Here is a 25,664-nt window from a genome sequence, read left to right on the forward strand (position 1 = left end):
TATGGCTCTCGCTCTCTGTGTAAAGCTCCCTATGGGACTCAGTGTTCAGTATCTCTCCTTCAGACATGCCAGCCCATGACCATGCTGTGTGAGAAGATCATCGCCACGCTGCCATCCTGGAGGAAGATGAACGGCCCCAACCAGCTCATGTCCTTGCAGCAGTTTGTGCTGGACGTGCAGGAGCAGATCAACCCCCTGGTCAGCGAGGAGGACCTGCGGGAGGTGGCCTCCCAGCTGCACAGTATGGGGGAGGTACGCTTGCGCTCCACTTCACATCTTCACATCCATGTTCTTATCCACCACATCCATCTTCATATCCACCACATACATCTTCACATCCATCTTTACATCCACCACATCCATCTTCATATCCACCACATCCATCTTTACATCCACCACATCCATCTTCACATCCACCGAATCCATCTTCACATCAGTTTTCACATCTACCACATCCATTTTCACATCCATCTTCTTCACATCTTCATATCACCATCGTACTCAATCTATCAGCATTGCACATTCATAATGTGCTGCTATAATTCAGGCATTCAGCAGATGCTTTTTGCCAGATGTGAAGTACAACTAGTATCTAACATGGTTAGAAAACCACCACTGGTACTAGAGATAAAAGATACAATTGCATCGTGTCAGCAGAGCTTTGTGTTATGAGAGATGAAAGAAAGGTATTCTGTGCATTTATAAGTCTATATGAAATCATGACGGTGAACTGAAATAATTGGCGCAAGACTGCTGAAGACTCACATTAATAATTTCTTTAGCTTTTTCTACTTGACTAGCAGCAATGTGCCACTAGAGGTCGGTCTTCACTCATTTAATATTCCAGTGCTGGCCTCTTGGGAATGAATCATCCTGACTCGCAGCTGTGAAACTTTGAAGTAGGGCTGCCCAATCCTGTTCCTGGAGATCTACCGCACTGTCGGTTTTCACTCCGGCCCTAAAAAAGCACACCTCATTCAACAGATAGAGATCGTTGAGATTGTTGAGCTGCTAAGTAGTAGAATCAAGTGTCCCAATATAGGGTTGTTGTGACTACCTACTGGACTCCAAGAGCAGGGCTGGGAACCACCGGTCTGTGTAAACTGTGAAAATAATTGGCACAAGACTGCTGAAGCCTCACCCTAAGCTGTTCTGTTCTACTCGACCGGCATTACTGTCCCACTAGAGGTCGCTGTTTAGTCATTTCACATTCCAGTACTGGTCACTTGGTAATGAATCATGCTGACTCACAGTCGTGAAACTTTAAAGCGTACACAGCAGCCCATGATTGGGTAGACTGAAGCCTGGGTGCGGCTGGTCCTCCTGACCCCGTCTTTTACGCACTCTCTCCCACGCAGATCAACATCATGCAGAGCGAGACCGTGCAGGACGTGGTGCTGCTGGACCCGCGCTGGCTCTGCGGCGGCGTTCTGGCCAAAATCCTGTCCATAGAGACGCCCAAGGCCATCCACCACTACAGGGGGCGCTACCGGCTGGAGGAGGTGCAGGGCCTGGTGGGGGAGAGCGACGTGGACGAGCTGCTGCAGATCCTGGACGCCATGGACGTGTGCGCCCGCGACCTCAGCAACCCCGCCATGGTGGACATCCCCGCCCTCATCAAGACCAACGGGCTCCAGCGCTCCTGGACCGAGGAGGAGGAGGAGGCGCTGGTTTACGGCGGGGTGAGGGTGGTTCCCGCCGAGCACCTGACCCCCTTCCCCTGCGGGCTCTTCCACAAGCTGCAGGTCAACCTCTGCCGCTGGAGCCACCAGCAGAAGCCAGAGGGGGACGACGTCCGGCTGTGGAACAACGGCGCCAAGATCTCGCACGCGGGCGCCGAGGTGATGGTGCTGCTGGTCAACCACGGCCAGGGCGTGGAGGTGCAGGTTCGCGGGCCCGACTCGGACCGGGTCAAGTGCTACGGCCTGCTGGACATTATCTGCAGCATCATCGACAGCCTGCTGGCCACCACCCTCCCAGGCCTCCTGACAGCCAAATACTACCTGAGCCCCCAGCAGCTGCGGGAGCACCACGGCCCTGCCATGATCTACCAGCCCAGGGACTTCCACAGGGCCCAGGCCCAAAGGGAGACCTCGCTCACCAACACCATGGGAGGCTACAAGGAGAGCTTCAGCAGCATATTGAGCTTTGGCTGCGCGGAGGTCTACCAGCAGGGCAGCGTGGGGACCGACGTCCACATGTCGGAGGTCTGCCTCTTGGCCAGGAGGAAGCTCAGCCGGCTCCTGGACCCCCCGGACGCCCTGGGGAAGGACTGGTGCCTGCTGGCCATGAACCTGGGCCTCTCCGACCTGGTGGCCAAGTACAGCGCCCCCAACGGGACGCCCCCCAACGGGACGTCCCAGCCCAGCCCCACGGCCGTGCTCCTGCAGGAGTGGAGCGGGCGGCCCCAAAGCACCGTGGGCGTCCTCATGGCCCGGCTCAGAGAACTCGGGCGCCGGGACGCGGCCGACTTCCTGTTGAAGGCGGCGCCCGTCTTCCGGGTCAACCTGGAGGCTCCCGCCCCGGACAGCTACGGCCCCACCTGCAACGGCGGGACGTCCTACAACTCTATAAGCTCGGTCATATCCCGGTGAAGGAGAGCAAGGTTTGGGACACTAAGTGCAATCCTTATGGGGACCGCCCACTCCTCCAGTACTCCAGTGTACAAAAACTACCGTCAACAGCCACAGGGAAGCTAACCGAAATCTGATTGGTGTCCTCACCGAGGCCCTTCTTTTATGAATGGTTTATTTTTCTGGTTGGCCCCGAAAGAATGATTCATGCAACTTTTATTTTTTGTAAATTCCCAAACACAAATTAGTGCCACTGCCACCTTATTGTTATCTCATTAACATCACAATTAATTGATAGCCGCTTTTGTGAAACTTCATCAACATTCGGTGTTCTTTTATGAAACTGGGATTGTTTTATGTATTTAAAATAAAGTCCTTGCTTTTAGCCGTTTACTTAAAAATTCTTAAATTTAGAAACTATTTAAATTATATGTGTGGCAGCATGAACTGTAAAGAGTTCAGAAAAATGAGTGCCTTTGTGTGATGGTTTGCTGTTATCAGTCTAACCATCCTTTTAGACCATTGTATTAGACGAGCCCTCTACCTCCCCAAAAGAGCCTTGCCAGGGAAGGTGTGTTTACCAAAAGAGGTTTCCACGCACAATTTTTGCCCCCTTTTGGAGGAAACGCCCAACAAAGAAAAGAAACAAACATACCTACCTAGAAATAGACAACCCTGTGAAATTCCAGTACAGGAGATGGAAGAGATCCACAGAGAGCTGCTTCTTGGGAGGAATTCAGTCCTGTTTTCTCAGAGTGAATATAGCAAGGTAAAGCAGTGTTATCCAACTGTAATCTTCAGGGGAGGAAATAGCACAAGTGCTAGTCCTGGAGACAGACAGGTAGCAGACGGGCTTAGACCCGTAAACTTTTGTCACCCTGTATTTTTTCTTATTTTTCCAGCCGGAACACAACAGGTTAACCACGACACCCCTAACTCCGCTTCTGTGACGAAGGGATGTTAAAAGTGCACATCGTATACATTCCAGATCTACCAAAATTGTGGAAGAATGGGAGAAAAAAAGGGCTTATATCTTCTGAGGATTCAGGAACACGAGAAAAACAAAATCTCACTAGATGAAGTCCGAGCTAAAGAAGCTGCATTGTTAATTTCATCGTGTTTCTGTTCAGTCATTTTAAGTGCTTTATTTCTTAGCCGCATTTGTACGAAAGTATTGGTATCACAGATCCGCTTTTAAAAGCTGCTCCCTAAAGCAACAGATTATGAATACACAGGCCGATTATTCTGTCATATTTATTCCACCAAACTGACTCATTTGATTTTTGGAGAAAAACAAAATGTCAAAACCAAAATGTCCCATGAGCATCATTGCAATTAAAAAAAACAAAACAGATATTAAATTTCTGACGTGCTTATGTTCACCTCGTCCCCTTACCGTGTAAAGCATATTTATAAAATCATGCAAGCATGCTTGCACCAATACAGCATCTGTATTCGAGTCAAACTAAGAAAAGGGTAAATTTCATGCAAGTGTTCTTAGAAGCGTGATCAAGTTTTGCTACAAATGTTTAACTGTACCCATCCTAATATTTTGTGAGGCACCATTTTGAAAAAGCCCAGCTTGCTCTCCAAAGCACTCGGTGGGAAACACTGCATGTGTCACAGTTTTTTAACCGATTAACAATGTTTCACAAGATTTTTCTAAATGAATGCAACCAGATTAAGTAGACCATTTTGATATTTTTTAACGTCTTTGTTTTTGGTAAGGCAGTGCATTATTTCAATGACCCAGATAGGTGAACAGTTGTAACAGTATATGAGAATGTACCCACATGTAATGATTTTGTAAATAACGTCAGAGGCCTTCAAGAAATATACTCTTGTCTTTTCTCCCTCCCATGTTTTCTCTGTTGGTTGGATCCAAAAGGCATCATTAAAAGGGTGACATTGACCCCCCCCCCCCCCCCCCCCCAAAAAAAACAGGACAACTGGAATGTACTATATCTTAAGGGTTTCAATATTTGCATAGACAACAGCACAATGGCAATGTATCCAAGCGTGTGCTGCATTTTCTTATAGCCGTCTCTTTTTGTGAAGTTGTCAAAGTGTCTGCCGGATACTACAAAGACAACAGCACAGCACAAAGACAAAGGGTGGCGGCCATTTACGTACGGACAATTGGGTTGCCTCTGGACTCTCATGGTTACGTTGCAGCCGAGCTGTAAAACTAAATCTCTGAAAGGGAAATAAAACAATAATTGTATTTTCTCATTCCAAAAAGGCACATTCTTACCATGAATGACTGTAGGAAGAACGGTAGCCTTCAAAAGTCTTAATGTGAAATGATTGTGAATTTTCGAGGGGGCTGTTCTAAAATTTGTACTTTTCTTTGACCCAGTGAAGGTCCGAGGGAAAGGAAACAGGTGTAACTAAGACTATGTGTACAGCCATCTCTTTGCACAAGAATATTTCTTCTATTTATACCATTATGTTCTTAAAGCATGTCTTGGAATGCCGTGTCCTTAATACTTCCTTAAACTTTATAGTGTAGTACATTTTTTATAATAAACTGTTTACCTGATGACCTCGCAGTCTTTTTTTCCCCACTGGTATGCCAAAACACTTCTTTGTCTCACAGACAAGTACCTTGAACTACAATGTTTTTTTCTCAGTCCATTGCAGATTGTATTTCGAAGAATTTTCCTGAGATTTCTTTGAAGCTTTATCTAGCATTGATTTCAGTGTTTGGAACAACTTGTTTTGGGTAGACAACAAACTTGGACTATGTGACCCCACCCCCCCCCCCCCCCATGACAACACAACTCAGGGGTGTAAGTAAGGCAAGCAGAGACTTGTAATAATGTGAAAAATATCAGTATTGAGATTTTTGACCCCAAGTCTCAGCAGCAACGTCTATATGCTTCGTACTGACCCCTGCACCCTGGAGACCCATAGTGTCTGTATGGTGTTGTTCCACCCTGGTGAGATAATCTTTGTTTGGAAGAAACAAAGTTAACCTTCCTCTGTGGTGTATGTGGTTTAAAGAAGCCACTTCTGCATTGTGGCCTGGCGAGACTTCAGAATGCAATTTTTGACCCAATGAAATAGAAGAATAATAGTCACAAGAAGACTGCCTGATATGTCTTACCAAATGACCATATCTAATTAATAAAAAACTATGAAAAGAGGGTGGCCTTTCCACTCTCTTTTTTTTAAACTTTAAAAATAAAAAATCCAGGGTTATATATGGCAAACACATTATCAGACAAGATATTTCCAGAAGCAAATCATGTTAATTGACTTGTTCAAGGGTATAACAGTTTGTTTTTAAACATTGAATTTTAGTTTTACAGTGCGTGAAAGCAGGCCCTCAGCAGAACCTTAACTTCCCGTGAGAAGAGTGGGGAACAGAAAAAAAAAAATCAGCTGTCAACTTAGGTTTTCACGTCAAGGGTGTTAGAAAACAAACTACTGCATTCACTGCATACGCTCACACGGGATTGCCTGATTAGCCGTGTTTGTTTTGCTGGCTATCCCTGATACGTTTGTTCCTGGCATATTTTTGCTGTATCGCTGTCTCCTTGGGTCAATGATCACATGATGGCTATTTGTGTAAAAGAGAAACGCTTTACGAAACCCTGTACCTTTGAACCCGTGTGTTTTGCTTTGGAGACTAACTTGGTCTCAGGTTTAGTTTTAGAAGGGACAATTGTGCAAATCAGCATTATGGCTGTGTATGCTTTGAAATGATTGAAAGAAGCTAATTTAATGTGATTGATAAATTTCAGTTGCTTATGATTTTATAGGTGATCACAATCATACATTTTTTCACTGCTCAGAAAAACAGTGACATACTGATGTCCTAACATCAACTCATACAATGACAGTTAACTTGCTAAAAGCAACAACTGTTCACACCACCAGCAAAACATTGTAGCATACAAGAGATAGATTGGCCTCATTCAGCAGAGGCAGTCAGTGCCTTGCGTTGGTCCTTTAGGTTACAGTACTGTGCATCATGTGACATAAATGCCTCAATTTCACAATGAATTGAGGGGTTTCTTTCCCACAGCAGGGTTACTGGTCAGGGTGTAACTTGCCTTCTATATCAAAAGGAAACTTTCAGAATTCTACTGGGGTATAAATCAGCAATTACCGGTTTGGGAACCACTGAAATGTACTATAGAGGCCCAGAATAAGACGTTTGTGTCTGCTGTGCACACGTCAAAGATCATGGAAGTCATAAATATTTCCACAGGCACAGGTTGGTTTATCAACAATCTAAATACTTAAGAAACCTACAACAATAGGGGCTTTTTCACCTACTTTTGTAAAACGAATGCAGTACAGCAAAGATAATTGACATGTTATTGAGCTAGTGATCATGCCTTTTGATGTGCAAAACTGGTTTTTCATCCCCCACACTACATGTTACCCAAAGATAGATCAGATAAGTGCTGTCTGTCAATTAATAAACCATCTAAGATGATCACTAATGTAGCGTCAATTTTTGCTATTGCCACCATTTCATTTAATTAAGATTTAAAACTGAATTAAGTGCATTATATACAACAAGTATATAATTCATAATACATTTGTAGGTCTGTGGGTAGATCTGTCCAGGTTGGCAGGTAGCAGGAAATTGTCAAGTAGCAGTAAATGGTGCAATACCTGATTACATGACCTAGTCAGAAATTATGTAGCACACTTTTCATACACTTCCGCTGCAGACCTTGTAGGCTTTTAAACCATTGCCTATAATTTAAGAAATGTATTTTCATAACCAGAAAGTCACTGAATTGAAAAGTGCTTCATAAGGTATCTGGTATTCATATCTCTTTTTTTCAGACCTCTCTTGTGACTGGTAAGAAAAAAATCTTGTAAGATTTTGGTCAGAAAGATGGTCCATTGTAAAAGTTGGATAACTTCCTGGATCACTGGATCACTGTTGCAGTCACAAGATAAGCTTGTGGTGGAATCTATGGGTATCTGACTTGTCATTATAACAGGATATTCTGTTTATTCCAGGGTGACAACATCAGACTAATTTTCAGCGTCCTGCTAGCACAAAATACATACTGAGACAGATAGAGAGGTGTGAAGAGGTTGAAGGTTCGTAACCTTACATCCATACACCTAGATTCAATCTGTTGATATGGTTGTACTATTTCAACATCTCACAAGGTTTAAATCTAGCCTGTAGGAAGGACCACGTTTATAACTCAATACATAAGTAGATGTGGTGTTTTGAACTTATTTGAAGACAATTTACAAACATTTAATTCTGTTGGTGTTGAAAAACTATTGTTTCATTATAGACTATGTTACCATGTACGCTATACCAGAGTCACATGAGTCCGGTGTTTGCACAACTCTATTAATGGAGCTATAGGAAGCTTTTTTTCCTATTGTAGGTCCTGATGCAGCTGACATCACACACATAAGCACAGGCAAGTCACATTACTTTGTAAGGATAGAATTATAGCCTATATCCTCACTGTGGCGCTTTGTCGTTACATGCGCTGTGTACCAACTGCCCCGTCCGTCCTACAGGGCTTTTTATGGGGGGGAAATCATCCTACAATCATTCCTGAATTCTGCCAATTGTATACAATTAATTGTCTCTCCTGTTAAAATAAATTATTGAAAAACACTGCATTATTTTATTGAAGGCTCTAGCGTTAATTTTAAAAAAATGTCTGAGAGGAATTTTAACAAACATTCGCAATGCACAAGAGTAGCCTACGATGAATCCGTCCATGCAAAAGACAGAATATTCGCAATTTCATTCTTGAGTGGTGCTGTTTCTCGTAACAAACACAGTTTCGCAATTGTGTCATGTGAGAATGACACCAACAAAGCTGTTAGCAAAGCCTACCTGTTGGAACCTGTAGGTCTACGTAAGCTTATCAAAGGGCGTTTGGGACGCCGCATGGAGTTTTCTTCACAAGCGAATATGCTTTTAGAGACGGGAAGTTAATGCTAACCTGCCAGCCACTCATCGCTACGCAATGTTTATCTGAATTTTATTTTCTTTACAAGACAATTAATAGTTACAATGCACAGACATGTAATTTGTTAAATAGGCGGGATTATACGATAATGGTTACAGTATTTTAATGGAATTGCAGTCAATCAGAAAACTTCCGCCGATCCGACCAAATAGCCCAGTTTTTTTCTGGTCGCTGCCTTCAGTGGCCGGTCAGCATTCAATAAGAGCAAGGTGGTTTGGCTGTATGAAACATAACGCATTGTTTCACCATAAAACAATATTCACTCTACTTTTTTATTTTTATTCTATTTTATTTATTTTTATTTCCCCTCTTTTGTTTTATATGTGATTGTTATATGATGCTGCCATTTATATTTGCAAATACATTTTCATACATTTCGATAAAGGTTCTATTAAAAAAAAAAAAAAACTTTCACTCTACTTCCTCTCTTACTTCCCGTCAACGCAAAATTCCCAAAACTTAGAGGTTCTTGGAACAGTGTCACGTGTCTGTAGATCACATGCAAAGATGAGTTCACTTAATGGGCGGGATCAAGATGTGTTTAGCTTGCCTTATGTCAGCCAATCACATATCTTTGGAGTGTGACGTATACAGTCCAGCCACAAGGTTATAAACCTCGGAGGCTAAACATTTGGGAGCTATTTACCTCACGCATCACAGAGTAAGTGCAATTCTTTGCTGAAATACTGCTTGAAATTGGTCAAATTACTGTGTACGTATTCCACGTACCCTTCTATGGATATAATTTCCCTCTTCGTACACGGAAAGTCACTGCTTATGTAAAAGCTATTTTTATTTCAGAACATAGGCTGTTTTGTTGCTATGTTACTATATTTGCTACTTTGTGGGGTTATTCTGTTTGTAATTGTTTTTTAGTTCTGTAGCTAACGTAATTAGCATTTTGCCTTATTCGTTGGATGTTGTGCTCCCTCAATATGTAACTCAATATGTGCGTTGTTTTTCCTTTTTCTCCGTGGCCCAAAATACGTTCTTATAAAGAATCGCTGCTAGCTGGTTTACGTTGGCTGTATTTATTTATTTATTTGTTTGTTTTGATGCAGAGAAACTCGTTTATATTTTCCTGAAACTGGAGCCTACATGCTTGTATCGCTTTTTTAAATTTAGATTTCGGTAATTTGGCTTCGATCCATGTTCTGTTCTCCGAATGATTCAGCTGCTTGGTTAGAAAGCGCCCATATCCCGTGACTTGCTAGAACAAAGCGAGAACATTCCCTCTACACCCCCTCCACACCATACCCTACTTAGCCTAAAAAATAGGCTATATTTATTTGTTAGTTTGTAGCAATTTCGTTACTGATCTTCAGATCTCGTCGTGTTTGGGTGGACACGTGATGTTTTCCATGTTTAAGATCCGAAGATGTTTTGCTAATGTTACACAGTATCTCGTCTGGTCACTGGCGGAATGTGCAATGGGAGCTTCACGCCAAGCGTAGCTGGCTATAGGCCTAACTTAGGCTGCGTGGACGTGAATGTTACATGGAAAGTTTTATTCTGAAATGTTCATTTCAGTATTATGTAAAGGGATCCGCCTGCAATCTGATCACATTACGTTTGTCTATTGTGGCTGTTCTAGCCCCTTCTCTAAGAATTTACCTTTTCTTCAGTGTTGCTTTAAATGCGAGGGTACCCTGCGGACTTCGGAACCTGACCGTTTTCTTTCTTTGTCTGTTCAGCCTCGTCGCCATGCATCTTGTGGTATTGTCCTTCACACTCTGCCTTGGAGCCGTGCTCGCGGCGCCAAGTTTGGACCCACAGTTGAACGACCACTGGAATCAATGGAAGGACTGGCACAGTAAAAATTACCACGAGGTGGGTTTTCAAGGCAGAACATTGATCATGAATGATTTGCAGCAGGCACAGTATCTCCTGTGTCTGAAACAACAAGGGTAGAATGTTTTGTGCATAATTTAACGTAACGTAGAGTATTCTGTGACTTATGATTGTGTTATGAAACCCAGACCCTTTTGACATCAGAAATGAAGACATTGCCACCTTACATGTGAATCTGTGCTCTTCAGAAGGAAGAAGGGTGGAGACGAATGGTTTGGGAGAAAAACCTGAAAAAGATTGAACTGCACAACCTGGAGCACTCCATGGGAAAGCATTCTTACCGTCTGGGAATGAACCATTTCGGCGACATGGTGAGTGAACTTAGACGACTAGATCTGAAATGTTTCGCCTTGGTACAGCCATACTTTGCATAAGTACGTTTTCAGCAGTGTGTGTGATACTGTGGTCACAACCTTTACTTTTTTTAAATGAAAAAGTATTTATGCATTTTCTTTCTCCAGACACACGAGGAGTTCAGGCAGGTCATGAATGGTTACAAGAGCAAAGCAGAGAGGAAGTCCAAAGGGTCTATGTTCCTGGAGCCCAATTTCTTGGAGGCCCCGCGCCAGGTTGACTGGAGAGAGAAGGGCTACGTCACTCCAGTGAAAGACCAGGTGAGCACTGCTGAATGTGAAAGCTGAATTTGTGTTGCCTTGGGTGGCTCCTACCGCCCCCCTCCCCACCCGACGCCCCCCCCCCCCCCCCCAAATTGTTCCCATTTGTTCATCTCGCATACCTTGCTGTGGCAAGCAAAACATTTTCACAGTTCCCAAGCCCAAAGCTCTATCTCATCCGAACAGGTTTAGCCACTTTACCAAGTTGTTATCACCGGTTTGAGTGCTGGGTCTCCTGAAGTAAATGCTGTACAGCACTATGTTGAACATAAAACAGTCTATTTGAGTAACGAGTAATACAGGGCCACCTGTTTTCTTTAGTAGTATCTGAGTAATTTTTCTCAGTTGAACATCGATACCCAACCACGTGAGGGAGTGTTATCTATAGGTATGTCAACAAATGCATATGCACACACCCACATAGCTGTTTTATGTACACACTAGCTTTGGCTTCCTAGGTTTCTGAATGTTTACATTGTTGTGTTAAACCAGTGGTAACCAACCCTGTCCCTGGAGATCTACCATCCACTTTTTCACTTTTTTTTTTTTTTACTAACAAAGCACACCTCATCCAACTGCTAGATATCTTTCTGAGCTGTTAATTAGTAGAGTGAGGTTGTAATGAAAGCCTACAAGATGGCAGATCTCCAGGAACAGGATCGGTTACCACCGTGTTAAACGGTGTGTCTGTCCTCCTCCTCTGCCGTCCATCAGGGTCAGTGCGGTTCCTGCTGGGCCTTCAGCACCACTGGCGCCATGGAGGGCCAGCAGTTCAGGAAGACGGGCACGCTGGTGTCGCTGAGCGAGCAGAACCTGGTGGAGTGCTCCAGGCCGGAAGGGAACGAGGGCTGCAACGGCGGCCTCATGGACCAGGCCTTCCAGTACATCAAGGACAACGGCGGCCTGGACTCCGAGGAGTCCTACCCTTACCTGGGAACTGTGAGTGTCTGCTTTACTCGCCTTGCTTAACAGGGCTGTCATTTAAGACCTTGCGTCCGACCTCTTACTGTTTTTAATAATGCTCTATGACTGGATTTTCCTAATGAGTGCTGAGCTAGTTTTGAGATTCAGGTGGATTTAAGCGTATGATTTTAGTGCCTAGGCCAATAATGAGGTAATGCTAATGACACAAAGGACTATGGGAATCCTGGCAGTAACCAATAGAGTGCTATTTTCATTTCCTGATGTGGTAATTGTGCAAAAACCAGCCCCTGTTAAAGACCTGTTCTGCACCCCTGCTATCACAGGACGATCAGCCGTGCCACTACGACCCCAAGTACAACGCCGCCAACGACACCGGCTTCGTGGACCTGCCCAGCGGGAAGGAGCGCGCCCTGATGAAGGCCGTGGCCTCGGTGGGCCCCGTCTCCGTCGCCATCGACGCCGGTCACGAATCCTTCCAGTTCTACCAATCCGGTGAGTGCGCCAACAAAGCTTTCGCGAGAGTTCTCGTCAGATTAATCGGGACCACCACCAGATTGGATCGGCGTATTTACAAGTGCCTGAGACATACTTGTCCCCTGCACATTGTTTTAAGAGATGAAGCCCTACAGCAGAAGTTTGTTTTTAAGTGACAGTACAGATTCCCGAAGTTTTCGGAAGCATTTGTAATGTATGAGATGAGAGAGCACATCGGTGGTAGGTATTGCTGGGAGCTACTGTTGGACACAGCAGTTCTGTCAGCATGACTATGCAAAAGAAAAACACTTGCGGTTTATAAATGGAAGCTAGGATTTCTCCTTGCAGCAGCTGAACCTTTAGTTCACAAAAGGGTGATCATCCAGTATAGTCACCCCCCTGTCACTTTTTTGACACTGGTTAGTTGGTTTACTACAGGACTTTCTAATGCATTTCCCCAAATTCAGAAGATTTACAGAAGTCCCTCTCAGCCAACTGACCGAAGGCAGTTCCACATCCACGTAATATGAAATTCACTATGAAACCTGAGTACACAAATGGGGAACTGTAATGTGGTAAAATGTGTGCAGTTTCTAGATGAGAACCCAGTGTACGTTATTTCTTGTCATAAAATTTTTAATGTGTAGTTCTACATTTGGAAGCTTAACATTTGCATACTCAACCAAGCTACTAAAGCAGTCAGTTATTGTAAACAAGCTTTCCCCCGTGTCTTGTGCCTTCTCCGTTTGCATAAGCCTCATAGTGGAACTAATGGCCTGGCCTGCTTGTTGCACAGGGATCTATTATGAGAAGGACTGCAGCAGCGAGGAGCTTGACCACGGGGTGCTGGTTGTGGGCTACGGTTTCCAGGGCCAGGATGTTGACGGAAAGAAGTTCTGGATTGTCAAGAACAGGTAACAGTCATGCGCCATACATAAATTAAAATGGAGCCCCCCCCCCACCCCAGCAAAGGGATCCCTTGAGTTTCATGTCTGTTCAGTGTAGATGTGCTCTTACTTTCTCTTTACTTTTCTCTTTTCTTCCCCCTTTCTCCTCACGAGCAAAACTGTGAATGCACAACCACATAACAAGCATTGCTGACAGTCTTGCACCATCCATAAATTCAAAATGGGCTTGGGCTTGGGCTTGACAAAAGCCCAATGCCCCCCAACCCCCCCCGCCCCCCAAATAAAAATTAACTTTCTGATGTGATCCCTTGAGTTTCACTTTTGTTGTTCTTACATTCTCCTTGCTTGCAAAGTTTTGTGAACGCACAACCAAATTCTAGGCCTCGTTGACGGCTGTGTCTGTGTTTACAGCTGGAGTGAGAACTGGGGTGACAAAGGATACATCTACATGGCCAAGGACAGGAAGAACCACTGCGGCATCGCCACAGCTGCAAGCTACCCCCTGGTCTAATGGATTTCGACTGAGACGCATAGTTACATTTTTTTAAATTTTTTTTTTTTTTTGTTTTTTTTCCTTCGGTGGTTTGAAAGGACCATGTTTGCATTACGGCCTGATTAAGGCTCGGACGTGAGGAAGACCATACCAAACGTCGTGTGGTTTTTAAAGAAGCTGTTTTTAGGGAATTTGTTTTTATGCCATGTTTTGATTTTTAAACGTTAGGACTTTTTTTTGTCTTGTAAATACATTCACATGTGGTAAAGTTGATAGATGTGTAATTTTTAAAGGTTTGGGTTCTACGTGTTGATCGGTGGAAATGGTTTTTCTCTGTTCACGATTAATTAAACCGTTTCAACCTGACCATTTTGCATTTGCTTCGCCTTCTTTTCTTTACAAAGGTAACAAAGGTTACAAAGGGGATCTGATGTTCTTGGGAGTAAAGTGGCTGAAAATATTTCTGGTTTCCTTTTTAGTGCCCACCGTCTCTAATTTTTTTAAGTTCACCTCAAGTTCCAGTATCTTAAGACCCAGGTTCTCATGGCTTTAGAAGTGCTCAGATAATTTTAAAAAAGGGACGCTCCTGTTTTTACCCTTCTATGCTGCTTAATGAACATGACAGAGAATTAATAATGTACTATTCGAGGTACAAGTGCACTTTATATTCCTTGAGCCATACATAAGGTGCAGCATTTTGAATCCTAAAACTAGAATAAACTTGTTTTCTATATATTAGTGTTGTGCTTCAGTGGGCCTATACCTAAAAGACCTGACGTACGACCACTAGTTAGGGCCTGTGAATATTTAACTTCTGATAAAGGCTTACGGGTATGTTCTGTTCGCTTCTATTGTGGTACAAGGTAAACATTTCTTGCCACGTCACTTGGTTCACTGCTGAGAAGGAACACTGCTGAGAAGAAACTTGGTGTGCGTTGACCCTATTTGCAGGCTGGGTACGAGAGAACCCATTTGCCGCGTGAAATGAACATTGCATTCCGAATCAGATCTGGTGGGGATTCTGCGGTGGTGTTCCAGAGTAAAGTCAGCTTTGCCAGTTAAGCTGGGTCAAAAAAACAGACTTCAAATTGTATACAGGCTGGTGCTTGATTGGCTCTATAGTCTCATTGGAAAATAAGCAGCCTTTTCTGACTTTCATCTACATATAGGAAATGACAGTTCATTGTTTTTGCATCACCTTGATCAATGACTGCTTAGTCCTGATTTCATGTTTAAAGGGGTAAATCTGTCATTTAATTTATATGCACCCCCACTGCTGTCTTGTTTTTAGAGTTCGAACATAAATTTACTTTCTAAGTAAAATGAAAAGTGATTTAATCTTTCAGTGACTTCCAATATAGCTGCTAACATTAATTTGTGTTTCACTGTAACCATTTACGGTGTCTGCCTACAGTGTGTGCTTATTTATTTTAAACTCAGACAGGGAGAGGTGTCTCAAATGAGCACTGGCTGTTTTGAATGATTGCTGGATGTTCAGGACTATGGGTGGGAAGGCAGGGTGGGTGCGGTGTTTACTGCAAGCCTGCTATCTGCTCTCAGCAGTACATGCTGACACAGCACTTTGTGCTGACAACAAGCAGGGCCTGGAGCACAGAGCCAACACTCCCTGTTCTGTGAGCAAATATGCTCAACACCCTCCCCTCTCCACTCCACTCCACTCCACCCCACACAGACACCCACATACAGGGGGAGGACTGGGTAATCTCTCGCAAGAAAGCTACATTTTTTTGAAATTTGTCATTTGAATGACACATAAAAAGTAAAACAAAAGCAATTTTCGTCCTTAGCCAAGGAGTGCGAAGTCAGTTTTTATTATTGTGCTTTTCATAGAAAAGAACAATCAATGCTTTCTAACATGATACATTGTTCTGCATTTATCTTTCTTTTTACTCATGATCAGACTCAAAAACTCACTGAACTTCAACACTCGCTTCACTTCTTTTGGATTTACCATTCCTTGGGGAATTTGCCAGGCATTTAATGGTAACTATGGACTACTCGGGATCCTTGACTTTACTGATCTGGGAACAGTGTGGCTCAGCGAGTTGCTATTTCGTATGCTTCTTGACGAAGGACAGGTACTCTTCCACGTCTTCCGGGGAGCCCACGAAGAAGGGCACACGCTGGTGGATGGCCTCAGGTTGCACGTCCAGAATGCGCTGCGTCCCGGTCGTTGCAATGCCGCCCGCTTGCTCGATGATGAACGCGATGGGGTTACACTCGTACAGCAGCCTCAGCTAGTTACGCAGACCCGGGAGGGAGAACAAACCGAGACAGTGTAAATAAATAAGGTACGCGATTCTACCCAGAACTCAAAAGCGGTCGATGGTTCCGCGATACTCAGAATCAATGACGTCAGAACGCGTTCCCCTTCTCACTACAGTTTTAAAGACTGCAATCCAAGCAAGTACCGTCTTTTTAGAGCTTGGCTTTTGTAGTAGGCATCACGGAGTATTATATTATGATAGATTAAACATAAATAATAAAAAAAACATCGGCTACTTTCTGTTCTGCTTCAGTTGAGTCGTAAAATAATACCGTATTAGGGAAAAAGTGAAGCTATATTTGATAGCAAACTCTGCGGGCACGCTTCTACAGTTGTTGATGCGTTAAAATACAGAACGACACTCTAAACCAGTACATTCTCACCGCATGACAGAGATTTTTTCACAATGAGGTCTCGGTGTGATGTAGCCTACATTGAGAAACCAGGTCAACTGCAATGAGAGGCATTATTTAAACATTAGCTATGTTTACAAAGCATACTCTGATCGTGTTGGAATAACTTAAGCCACTTTAAGAGAATTTGAACTTGAGGGTTAGAAGAGGAAATTGTTTCCATTTAGACGATCATGGTTCACTAACCTCTGCAGGAAATGCAAAGGGAAGTGTCTCTTGATATAAGTGAGAATGGGGGAAGGTGTTTAAGACTCCTAAAGCTTTAGAAACCATTACAATTTCCTCAAGGTACACAAACTATTGTTTCACACAGGCAAAGCATGATTAATGCATTAAACAGTTTTTAAAGTTTATGCTGTTTAAAAACATGGGCAATTTAGTGGATTGTTTAAGGCGAAGAACAATTTAAACCTCAATCTGATCTAAATTAATTAAGTATTCATAAATGTATTGTTAAAAGCACAGATATGAAATCTATTCACTTGTAGCTTAAGGGAACATGCGTCTTCCATTATAAACAGAAGGAAGAGGTCTGAAATGAATGCCTTCCTTAGACGCTGTTGTGGAGATTACAAGCACATGGTCTATCTGGGTTAAAGTGGTCCAAAGATACTTACCTGGAAAAATAAATGGTAATGGTAGACCCATGGGAATTTTTTAGATTAGATGGTACAAACATTTAGGATTTCTAAATTTCCCGGGGTTATATTGTTCTGAAGCTAAATTACTCCAAGGTACTTAAAACCCATTGCCATGCGGATCCGCAAATTCACCAAAAAATAATACAAGGGCAGGAGTATGTCTTTGATGATGAAAATGAGGTTTATAATGTTGGCCAAACTAGAAAGTCTGGGGAGACATTACTGAGAACTATGAACTGTTTTGCATCATGTTTTACTTATGCAAACACACAGCCATACAAACCTTTCCTTTTGGACTCTTCTCATTGGCTGGGTACATGAAGATTCCTCCATATGCAATTGTGCGGTGAATGTCAGCCACCATTGATCCCACATATCTAGCTCCATAGGGGGCACTACCATCCTGCAAATTACAGAAGGACAAGGATTTTTTTTAGAATGCATTTCAGAACTTTCCCAGCATATATTCTCCTAGTTTTTTCGTTTATTCAATAAATAGTCTCTTAAAATTGACAGAGGACTCTACAGTGAGGATTCATGACATGAAACTGAGGGATGGAATTTGTTTAAAAGTCTGAATCCATAAGTGGTGTGATGGTAATGTAAAAGATACTAAAAAAATTACTGAATTGAAAAAATAAAACAAATAAATAAATAAACAAAATGTAGCCATTGGACAGGGTAATAATTAATGTTAAGGCCCTAGTTTAAACCAAACTGCTAAAGCCAATGGCACATTAATACTTAGCAAAAACTGAAATACAGAAGTGTATAGTTTGCTAAAATGAAACACAAAAAACTAAAAACAGTTCAACTGCGGAATTGTTGCTCTGCTATATGGTTACAAAAACCTCACCATGCAAGGTTCAAAAGAACACTGAAGGTCAACATCAAATAACTTGAGACCATCTCTTGTCAAAATGTTTTGAGAAAACATTACAGTAAGTCTAACTTAAACTCTGATACCAAGAAAGGACAGGCAGACCCTGTCCCTTGCCATGCCCATCAAAGGGTTTAAAGGTCTCCCTAGAAGCTGATTGCTTCAAAAGAACGTAAGGCTAAAACAAAGCTAAATATGCAACATAATGCAAAAGGCAGTATATTCCTGACACGATGACCTGGATTCAATCAGCATTCACCCTTAAATTTGACCTACAAAATGCAGGTGCTTGTTTTTTTTTCCACAGACAGTTTAGTGAGTAAAGGTTCAGTGAACTTGCTGAAAGTGTGACTATGAAGAAAAAAGATCCACCTGCATTTCTAAGTCATAGTTGAGGGGGAAAAAGATTTAATCCAGGTTTCTCATAAAATTACTGAACAGTTGTACAAATGAAACAATAGCAATGGAGTGTCAATTTCAATTGTTGTAATATTCAAACACCCTTTGTTTAAATAGGTAATTAAAATGTAAGCATTGTGCCCATAATTGTCTACCTTTTTGCCAGTTTTGAAAACAAAATTTCTATGAAAGAAGCTCAAAGCAGAAACACATAAGCCTACGTGGCATGAACGCAATGCATAGCACAGTGCTTTATTGAAACATTGGCTACACGTACTCAAACAACCAAACATTCTTGAGATTTTTACAGGGCAGATCAGTTTTCAAATGTCAGGGCCTGAACCAAATCTATTTAAGAAGGTTCTAAAGACTAAAGATTAAATCCAATTATGGAACAAATCCCTTTCAACCCCCAACATAAATAACTATATCATGTTTTGAGAATTTAGTGTGACTTGTCTGGAACAATCCATCCAAAATATTATTCTCTCTGTGACAATAACTCAAAGTCAGCCAGACACCACATTGAACCATTGAAACTAAAGAAATGATATGTGAGCGCAATATATTTAATGTATAGAATGCTAGCTGTCTGCTTCTGTAAGGTAGAGTAAAAATGTTTAATGTTTGTTTAATGTTTAAGAATATTTAGTTTTGTCAGTAATACAGTCATACAATGGAATATTCTGTAACAGTTCTGGATAAACAGCCAGATAAGGAAAGTAATCACAAACAGCCCAAAGAGCAACAAATAACAATTTGATCAAAGGTCAGAAACACTTATCAGAGGAAAAAGGAAGAAGAGATAGCAGCGACTATTTGAAATTTAGATAATGCTACCTGTATAAATGTGAAACTGAGACACGTTAAGCCAGAATGCTTGAGAAAACATTTCTCTGAAAAATATCATTTAGAATTAACAAGAAAATTCAAGGCATGTAGTAAAGCAGCACATGATCATGTGATCATTCCTTTTTTGAATTATGAACAGTGTCATGGAGTGACAGGTATGTCAAAACCCCTACAGCAGCCCGACAATCCAACGCTCGAAAAACAAGTCTGATTAATCACATGATGCTGAAAAAGAAAGACATGACAATGCAAAACACATGAGTTCAGCACAGAAACGGCCTTTGTGCTCTTTACAGTATTTCTCGAGCTGCTGCACAGTTCACATTTGTCATATAAAATCACCCATCAGTAGAAAACAGACTTTGAGTCCAGTGTTTACAGGATCACTCAACCATGTTTTCATATCAAAGGTCTCCTTGCTGTGGCTATTTTAACGCTGTGTTCGGAATCTTGCTATTAATGGTCAGCCAATTTTGTGGCCACAGTTACACCAGGGCATGACCATCTCTTCCCTCTGGTTATACTTGACTTGACAGCAGACAGCACACTACACACTTATTTTCACCTATCTGGCATGTTTTTTTGCGTGGACCCGTCCGAAACGCGTACAGTCACGCGCGACCGAGGTTTGCTGAGTGTTTCAGCCGGGACGTGCAGAAAGCGTCCTGTCACTGTGATTCAACCACGCGTAATGCCATACTTCCTGAGGAAAGACCAACCGCAGCAAAACCTGGTGTTGATAAAGTCGCACCATCGGTTGGGGTCAGATGACCAAGGCTGCGGTCAAACAGGAAGAGGATCACACCCCTGTGCGTCCTTCTGTGAGGAAACCTGTCATGTGCTGAGTTCTGTCATCCTGCCACTACAGCAAGAAACTCCTGTCCTGTCTGCATTTGTTTCCTGCCTTTTTTTGTGCCCATTTAACCCCCATTTCCCCTTCTGCGTGTTTAAAAGGATTATTATTAGATGCTGGGGTCTAATTTAAATGGCCATTGGGGTTCACAAGAACTTGATGCGTCCATCTGTACAAAAGCACTGTGTGTTTATGTGGAAGCCCAAATAACAAAGCATCAGGAATGGAATGCTTAGCATTAGTTGTGCTCCAACAAACACAAAAGGGGGGCTCGTTGAATTATCACTACGGCAAGCTCACAATGCCTCACAGTACCTATTGTGTAGTCTTATATATGACTATTATATTAGTATTATTATACAGTACCTCAGGGAACTTCTTGTGTTTTAAGTACTCAGTCAGAGCAGGATCAAAATACTTGGCATAGCCTTCGTTAAGGCTGTATATCTTGCCCCGATTCTTGATCTTCACATTTTTCTCTGTGAGAATGAACTCCCCCAAAGCCTGAAAATGAACAACAAGCAGTTTACGAATGCATGCTCTCTATCATGGCACAACCATGACCACTGACCAAATATCACGCCGTGGAGCCACGTTAAAGGACTATCCATGTTGAGGCTAGATCCCACTTTAAAGTAGATGGTTAGGCTGTAGATGTAATTCTTCCAAATAAACCTGCCACTTTAGGCTCCAAGACTCATTCGGAAACATTCGTTTGTATATTAAAAACATTGTGACCCACTTACAAATAAATAAGTAATTAATAAATAAGTAAATAAATAAGGTCATGAGAAAAGGTCGATTTGCATAACACTGTCTCGTGTTCCTCCCATCAGTCATTTATTCATTCCTCCTCCATATCTACCACAGCACACTGCTGACAGTTTTAGTGCTCTGTTGCTAGGCTGAAAGCCTTCACGATGGCCTACGACAGTAGGCTATTGTGCTATTTCTGGCAACACGTTTCATCGCTCTACGCTACGTAAACCTCCGTGGCCAAACGGGCTTCGTTTATCGGGCGAGCTAAACTAAAGCATTTCAGAGAATCTACAGTATCCTCCATTTTGTGAAGCTTAAAGAGAAGCCTGTAGAAAGGCCACCCACCGGATCCAGCATGAAGAAGTTCACTCCAGCGCCAGTGCTAATCGCAACCAGCGTGGCACTGCCGTACAGCGCGTAGCCAGCGCACACAATCTTGTTGCCTTGTTGCAGGGCATCTTTCTCAGTTGGTTCGCCCTCGGATGTCTGAATTTGTAGACCAAAACAAAGATCAAGATTACTTTTAGCTGCACACCCAGAAGACAAAAAATTAAAGACTTTCATCAAGATCGTACACAGTAAAATGTCCAGTTTTCCAACAGAGTTTATTTGAGTCCAGTCGGGACCACATGTGCACCGTAAGAGTTAATTTAACACTGAACATTTTACTGTGTACAAATGGCAGATTTGTTGAATGATCTTACTGTTTAATTCAATTAGTTTCAGACAAAAGTAGCATAAAATTGTGTTAATTTACACTTCCTCAGCTATAAAAGTAGGGGCAAAATATTCCAAGCACATGACGCACTTTATGAACTAATACATTTTTTTTTGACACAGCCCACATGTAAGCACAGCATAACATGTTCAAAGGAGCGAAATTAATAGCATGTCGGCTACAAGACAGTAGAGCATTTAGTTTTAACTTCATAAATGTGGGAATCAGTGCAGAGAATCCTAACCCTGTTCTGGAGAGTCACAGGACCAGGTGGTTACTGGGTAGACTCAGACAAGTGCCCGCTGATTGCACAGTAAACCCACCTCTTTTTTGGGTTTAAATTGGTTGCTGACTTCATAACTAAATAGAGCGCACGTTTCTCTCTAGGACGAGGTTACAGAACCTCTGGTGTGGTGTCTTAATTTAATAAGGTCAGAGCACCCCCCAGATGTGAGTTAGAGTCACTGCAGCCTCCTGTGTCTCCAACATAAGCAGTCTCCAACACAAACAGTTATTTGCACAGAACAGCTCTGTGAATGGATTAGTTCTTCAGGTCAATACAAGTCTGTAGAGAGGGGGGAATCTAAGTAAACTTTTCTTACTGTCTGTTCACACGTTGTGGCAATTGTGAATTAGAGGGTACTTACTGCATCTGTTACAGATTTTGTTTTTGCAGAGTGCGCTTACCAGAAAATATTTGGTTTGTGAAGGTCGCTGACTTGACCAAACCTATCAAAGCCTTGCATGTTTCGTATTTAATCAGATTCATCTTTAAGATTTCACCTGCCACACTGCTAATTGTGCGATTGTCAGTGTCACTGTATTGTAGCAACTGAGTTTTCATGGTAAAATAAAGCAAGCCGGATTAAAATAAAGGAATTCCGTGTTGCAGTTGGGGCGTGCGATCTTGTTGCTGGAAAACGAGAATTCTACCTCATCGATCTGCATGAGAGAGTAGCACAAGCAGATTGGACGTCAAACCAAGCCATCTTTCACACTGTAAGGTTAGAAGGCATTAACAACAGCAACATATTTTTCAAGCTTAAATCTACAAAGACCATGTATTTTTTGACATACATTGCACATTTTTTCAAAATACAGCACACATATGGCTTCATTTTGCTTATTTACAGAAGCTCACAACATCAACAATACAGGCTTCACATGGACATAAATATTGCAAAAGTTTAGAAAAGCATATGGACGCATAAAGCACATTTACATCTGGTAAAGAAACAAACTTCATACCCAGAAACAGTCCTATAATATACTCACTCTTTTGTAAATGGCAAAAATTGTGCCTATGGATGCCAAGCAGTCTATGTTGGAGGAACCATCCAGCGGGTCAAAGCAGACAACATATTTGCCCTGTGAATAAGACAGAAATAGCCATTTTCTCCAATTTATTTCCTTACAGAAAGACATTATAATATACCTCAAATAAAGTTATCATAGAACTTTTTTTCATTTCACACACAGTTAAGTACAGGATATATCTCTTCATATAACATTTTTCATTCTCTTTCTCAGAAAGAGAAAAATAGAATATTATTAGAAAAAAAAATAAAGGATTGTGTAACAGTCTATACTCCATTGTCTGAAAAGAGACTTGGTTCTAATATGTGTATCTTAGATATGATATTATGATTTACATTTAGTTCTATATAAATGTAAGTTGTTCAATAAATTACATAACTTTTTATTCAAAAGGCATTTAGGAGCATTTAAAAACATGGCAAATAATTAAATAAATAAGACTGCTCAAAGATTGATAAGTAAGCCAAATTAGAGGAGATAATTTAGATAATGGTCAATATAACTACCAAATGTATTTCACTTCATATATATTTTTATTATAGTCCAAATAGTTGGAAACTGGTCTGGTTGTCACTTCTTTTTTTTCAACTATACCAGTGGTCCCCCTAGTGGCCAGGCATGTGTATGACATACCCTCTTCTCAGCTGGTACGATAATTGCATCCTTGTTTTCCTCTGAGACCATCACACAGGTGCTGTACGAGGATCGCAGCATGTTGATGACCAGGTCATTGGATAGGACGTCCAGTTTCTTCACGTCATCCCCAGTAACATTCACTGAGCCAGCAAGGCCCTGTCTAACCATCAGAAACACAGTATTATTACATTACATTTATTTAACAGACACTCTTATCCAGAGCGACTTTCATGTTTCTCTTACATTGTAAGAGCATTGACATATCTTTATCTGCAACGAATGCATTCTCCACAAGAGGGAGCTACTAGCACTAATGTAGCTGAATGGTGCCACAAATCAACGACACTGTGCACTGTGCATCCTTGTAGTTACTTGCAATACCTACAGTGTTGTGTCTTTTTTTCTACGCCAATGCATGTAGCATGCAGTGCTGTTATATGCACCGCAGTGGTGCATGTATTGGTGCAGTATTTTCCTTCCACAGTGCCTGGTGTTTCTGGTCACAGCAGCAGTCACCCCCCCCCCCCCCCCCCCCCCCCCCCCGCCCCCCCCCTACAATGCTTTGAATGCATTAATGATCAGCCCAAGTTAGACAAGGTAGATATGAATTACAAAAGTATCCAGCGCCATAGAAACAATCTGAAACCTTTGCAGCTGCACCCACCCTCCCCCAAACCCAATATGACTTTTCACATACGCCATTCTTTGGCTGGATTAGAAAGTCCAGCTCAATTTGAATTTTGTCACCTATCAACCATCTGTATATAACATATATTCTGAATTACTGCCTGGATTTACTCTACAGGTAAACATAAATATTGCATGATTTAAGATAACACAATTTGCTTTTAAAGGAGAAAGGCTACAGGCAAAGTTTTTCAGTCAATGAGAAAAGTGCTCACTGCTGGATGCTATTGTCTGAATGACAGAGAACTTGTGTCTTATATCTTGTGCAGAGCCACCTGGAAACATTATGTGATTTCATGTCGTTAGTAACACCATAAAACTGAGTCATAAAACTGCAGCTCTATCATTGCTTTACCGCAAATCCCTCACACAAAAAAAGATAAAAACACAACTAAAATTATGTTTGACTTGTGCAATGATATGCAAAAACTTACATGGATACATAGATTTACAGGCACTTTAAACTTGGTTTATGGACAGTCCCTAAAAACAAGCCCTAAATGTCATAGGTCACCTCATGCTTGTGAGTACGTCAAGGCAAGGCTGTCTGAAAGTCAACTCCAGGCCAAACGTAACTCTGCTTGAATAGTGCTTTAACACTGCGTTAAAATACTACGGTTTACGTGAAAATCAGTTTAACCAACTGCATTCTGCAATTGTACGCACCATGGAAAAAGCAGATTAACTGCTTCGCAGCAGAAATCCCCCGCCAAATGGTATGATATTACATACCAAGGGATTGTTTTGTTCATCCACATGCACCTCCTCCCGCACCCACCATTAACACGGAGACAGGTAGGACTTACAGGTGAGCGAGACCCGCCTTCCTGACGGCTGAGGAGATGGCCTTGATGGCCGTCAGCATGGAATTGATCAACTGGGTGAGCTCGCCGGTCGCTCCCTTAGCCTGCCGGCCCGTCTCCATGACGAAGCGGGTAAGCGTCCATACGTCCGTATCGAAAGCCGATTGATCCGACATTTTCGCTGGCTCTGAGTGGTGTGTGGGTGTATGTGCGGGAGGCAGGCACGAAGGGGAGGTTGTGAGTGAAGTTGCAACCAGCCTCGCTCTTTTCAGACGGCTCCGGTGGATGAGCGCCCAGCGCTATATTTGTTACCCGAATGTCGTGGGTATCAAGTGACAAGATATTTCAGCAGAGTCCAGTCATTGGAATCTACAGAAGAGAAACTGCTACAGAACGTCGCGTGATGTGCAGCCAGGCTTGTTCGACACGTAGGCGGCGTGGCATTTGAACAGGTTCTACCCACAAACTGGTTCCGTTTAATCCTTCGTTTGTAGTGATTTAGGGAACCCAACTTGTTATAAAACAGAAGTCTGAGTTTCAAAATGGGTTAGATACTCCATCTGAATTACTTCAACAAAAACCCTGCTGAATAAAGTAATATGTGCAA

At 42.3% G+C, this 25,664-nt stretch overlaps 3 protein-coding genes across 8 annotated transcripts in view; 2 read left to right on the plus strand and 1 right to left on the minus strand.

Annotated features, from left to right (window-relative positions):
* Positions 1–2,966, plus strand: part of dapk1 (death-associated protein kinase 1) — a 58,886-nt gene extending 55,920 nt beyond the window's left edge. For all 4 annotated transcript variants that reach the window (XM_035379156.1, XM_035379153.1, XM_035379155.1 and 1 more), the window contains exons 25-26: positions 64–252; positions 1,359–2,966. In XM_035379156.1, coding sequence (XP_035235047.1) covers positions 64–252; positions 1,359–2,594 — 1,425 coding nt within the window. In that variant the 3' untranslated portion in view covers positions 2,595–2,966. The remainder of the gene's footprint in view (positions 1–63; positions 253–1,358) is intronic.
* A 6,101-nt stretch (positions 2,967–9,067) lies between these two features.
* On the plus strand, positions 9,068–14,178 carry ctsla (cathepsin La). 2 transcript variants are annotated; one of them, XM_035379861.1, is made up of 8 exons: positions 9,068–9,209; positions 10,243–10,378; positions 10,588–10,710; positions 10,861–11,013; positions 11,728–11,952; positions 12,261–12,429; positions 13,208–13,325; positions 13,731–14,178. In XM_035379861.1, exons 2-8 carry the CDS (start codon positions 10,253–10,255, stop codon positions 13,828–13,830), a joined length of 1,014 nt encoding a protein of 337 aa, XP_035235752.1. In that variant the 5' UTR covers positions 9,068–9,209; positions 10,243–10,252; the 3' UTR covers positions 13,831–14,178. The 2 variants fall into 2 exon arrangements, with proteins under 2 accessions (XP_035235752.1, XP_035235751.1); XM_035379860.1 differs by lacking the exon at positions 9,068–9,209 and adding an exon at positions 9,269–9,327.
* Positions 14,179–15,607: 1,429 nt separating this feature from the next.
* Positions 15,608–25,337, minus strand: fbp2 (fructose-1,6-bisphosphatase 2). Of its 2 annotated transcripts, XM_035379864.1 has the most exons (8): positions 25,061–25,337; positions 23,565–23,727; positions 22,890–22,982; positions 22,548–22,556; positions 21,242–21,382; positions 20,504–20,641; positions 17,437–17,556; positions 15,608–16,070 (listed from the first exon to the last, which is right to left on the minus strand). In XM_035379864.1, exons 1-8 carry the CDS (start codon positions 25,231–25,233, stop codon positions 15,882–15,884), a joined length of 1,026 nt encoding a protein of 341 aa, XP_035235755.1. In that variant the 5' UTR covers positions 25,234–25,337; the 3' UTR covers positions 15,608–15,881. The 2 variants fall into 2 exon arrangements, with proteins under 2 accessions (XP_035235755.1, XP_035235757.1); XM_035379866.1 differs by lacking the exon at positions 22,548–22,556 and having other exon boundaries at positions 25,061–25,336.
* Between the last annotated feature and the right edge of the window lie 327 nt (positions 25,338–25,664).

Source organism: Anguilla anguilla, chromosome 10, assembly GCF_013347855.1.
Source record: "Anguilla anguilla isolate fAngAng1 chromosome 10, fAngAng1.pri, whole genome shotgun sequence".
Classification (NCBI taxonomy): Eukaryota; Metazoa; Chordata; class Actinopteri; order Anguilliformes; family Anguillidae; genus Anguilla; species Anguilla anguilla.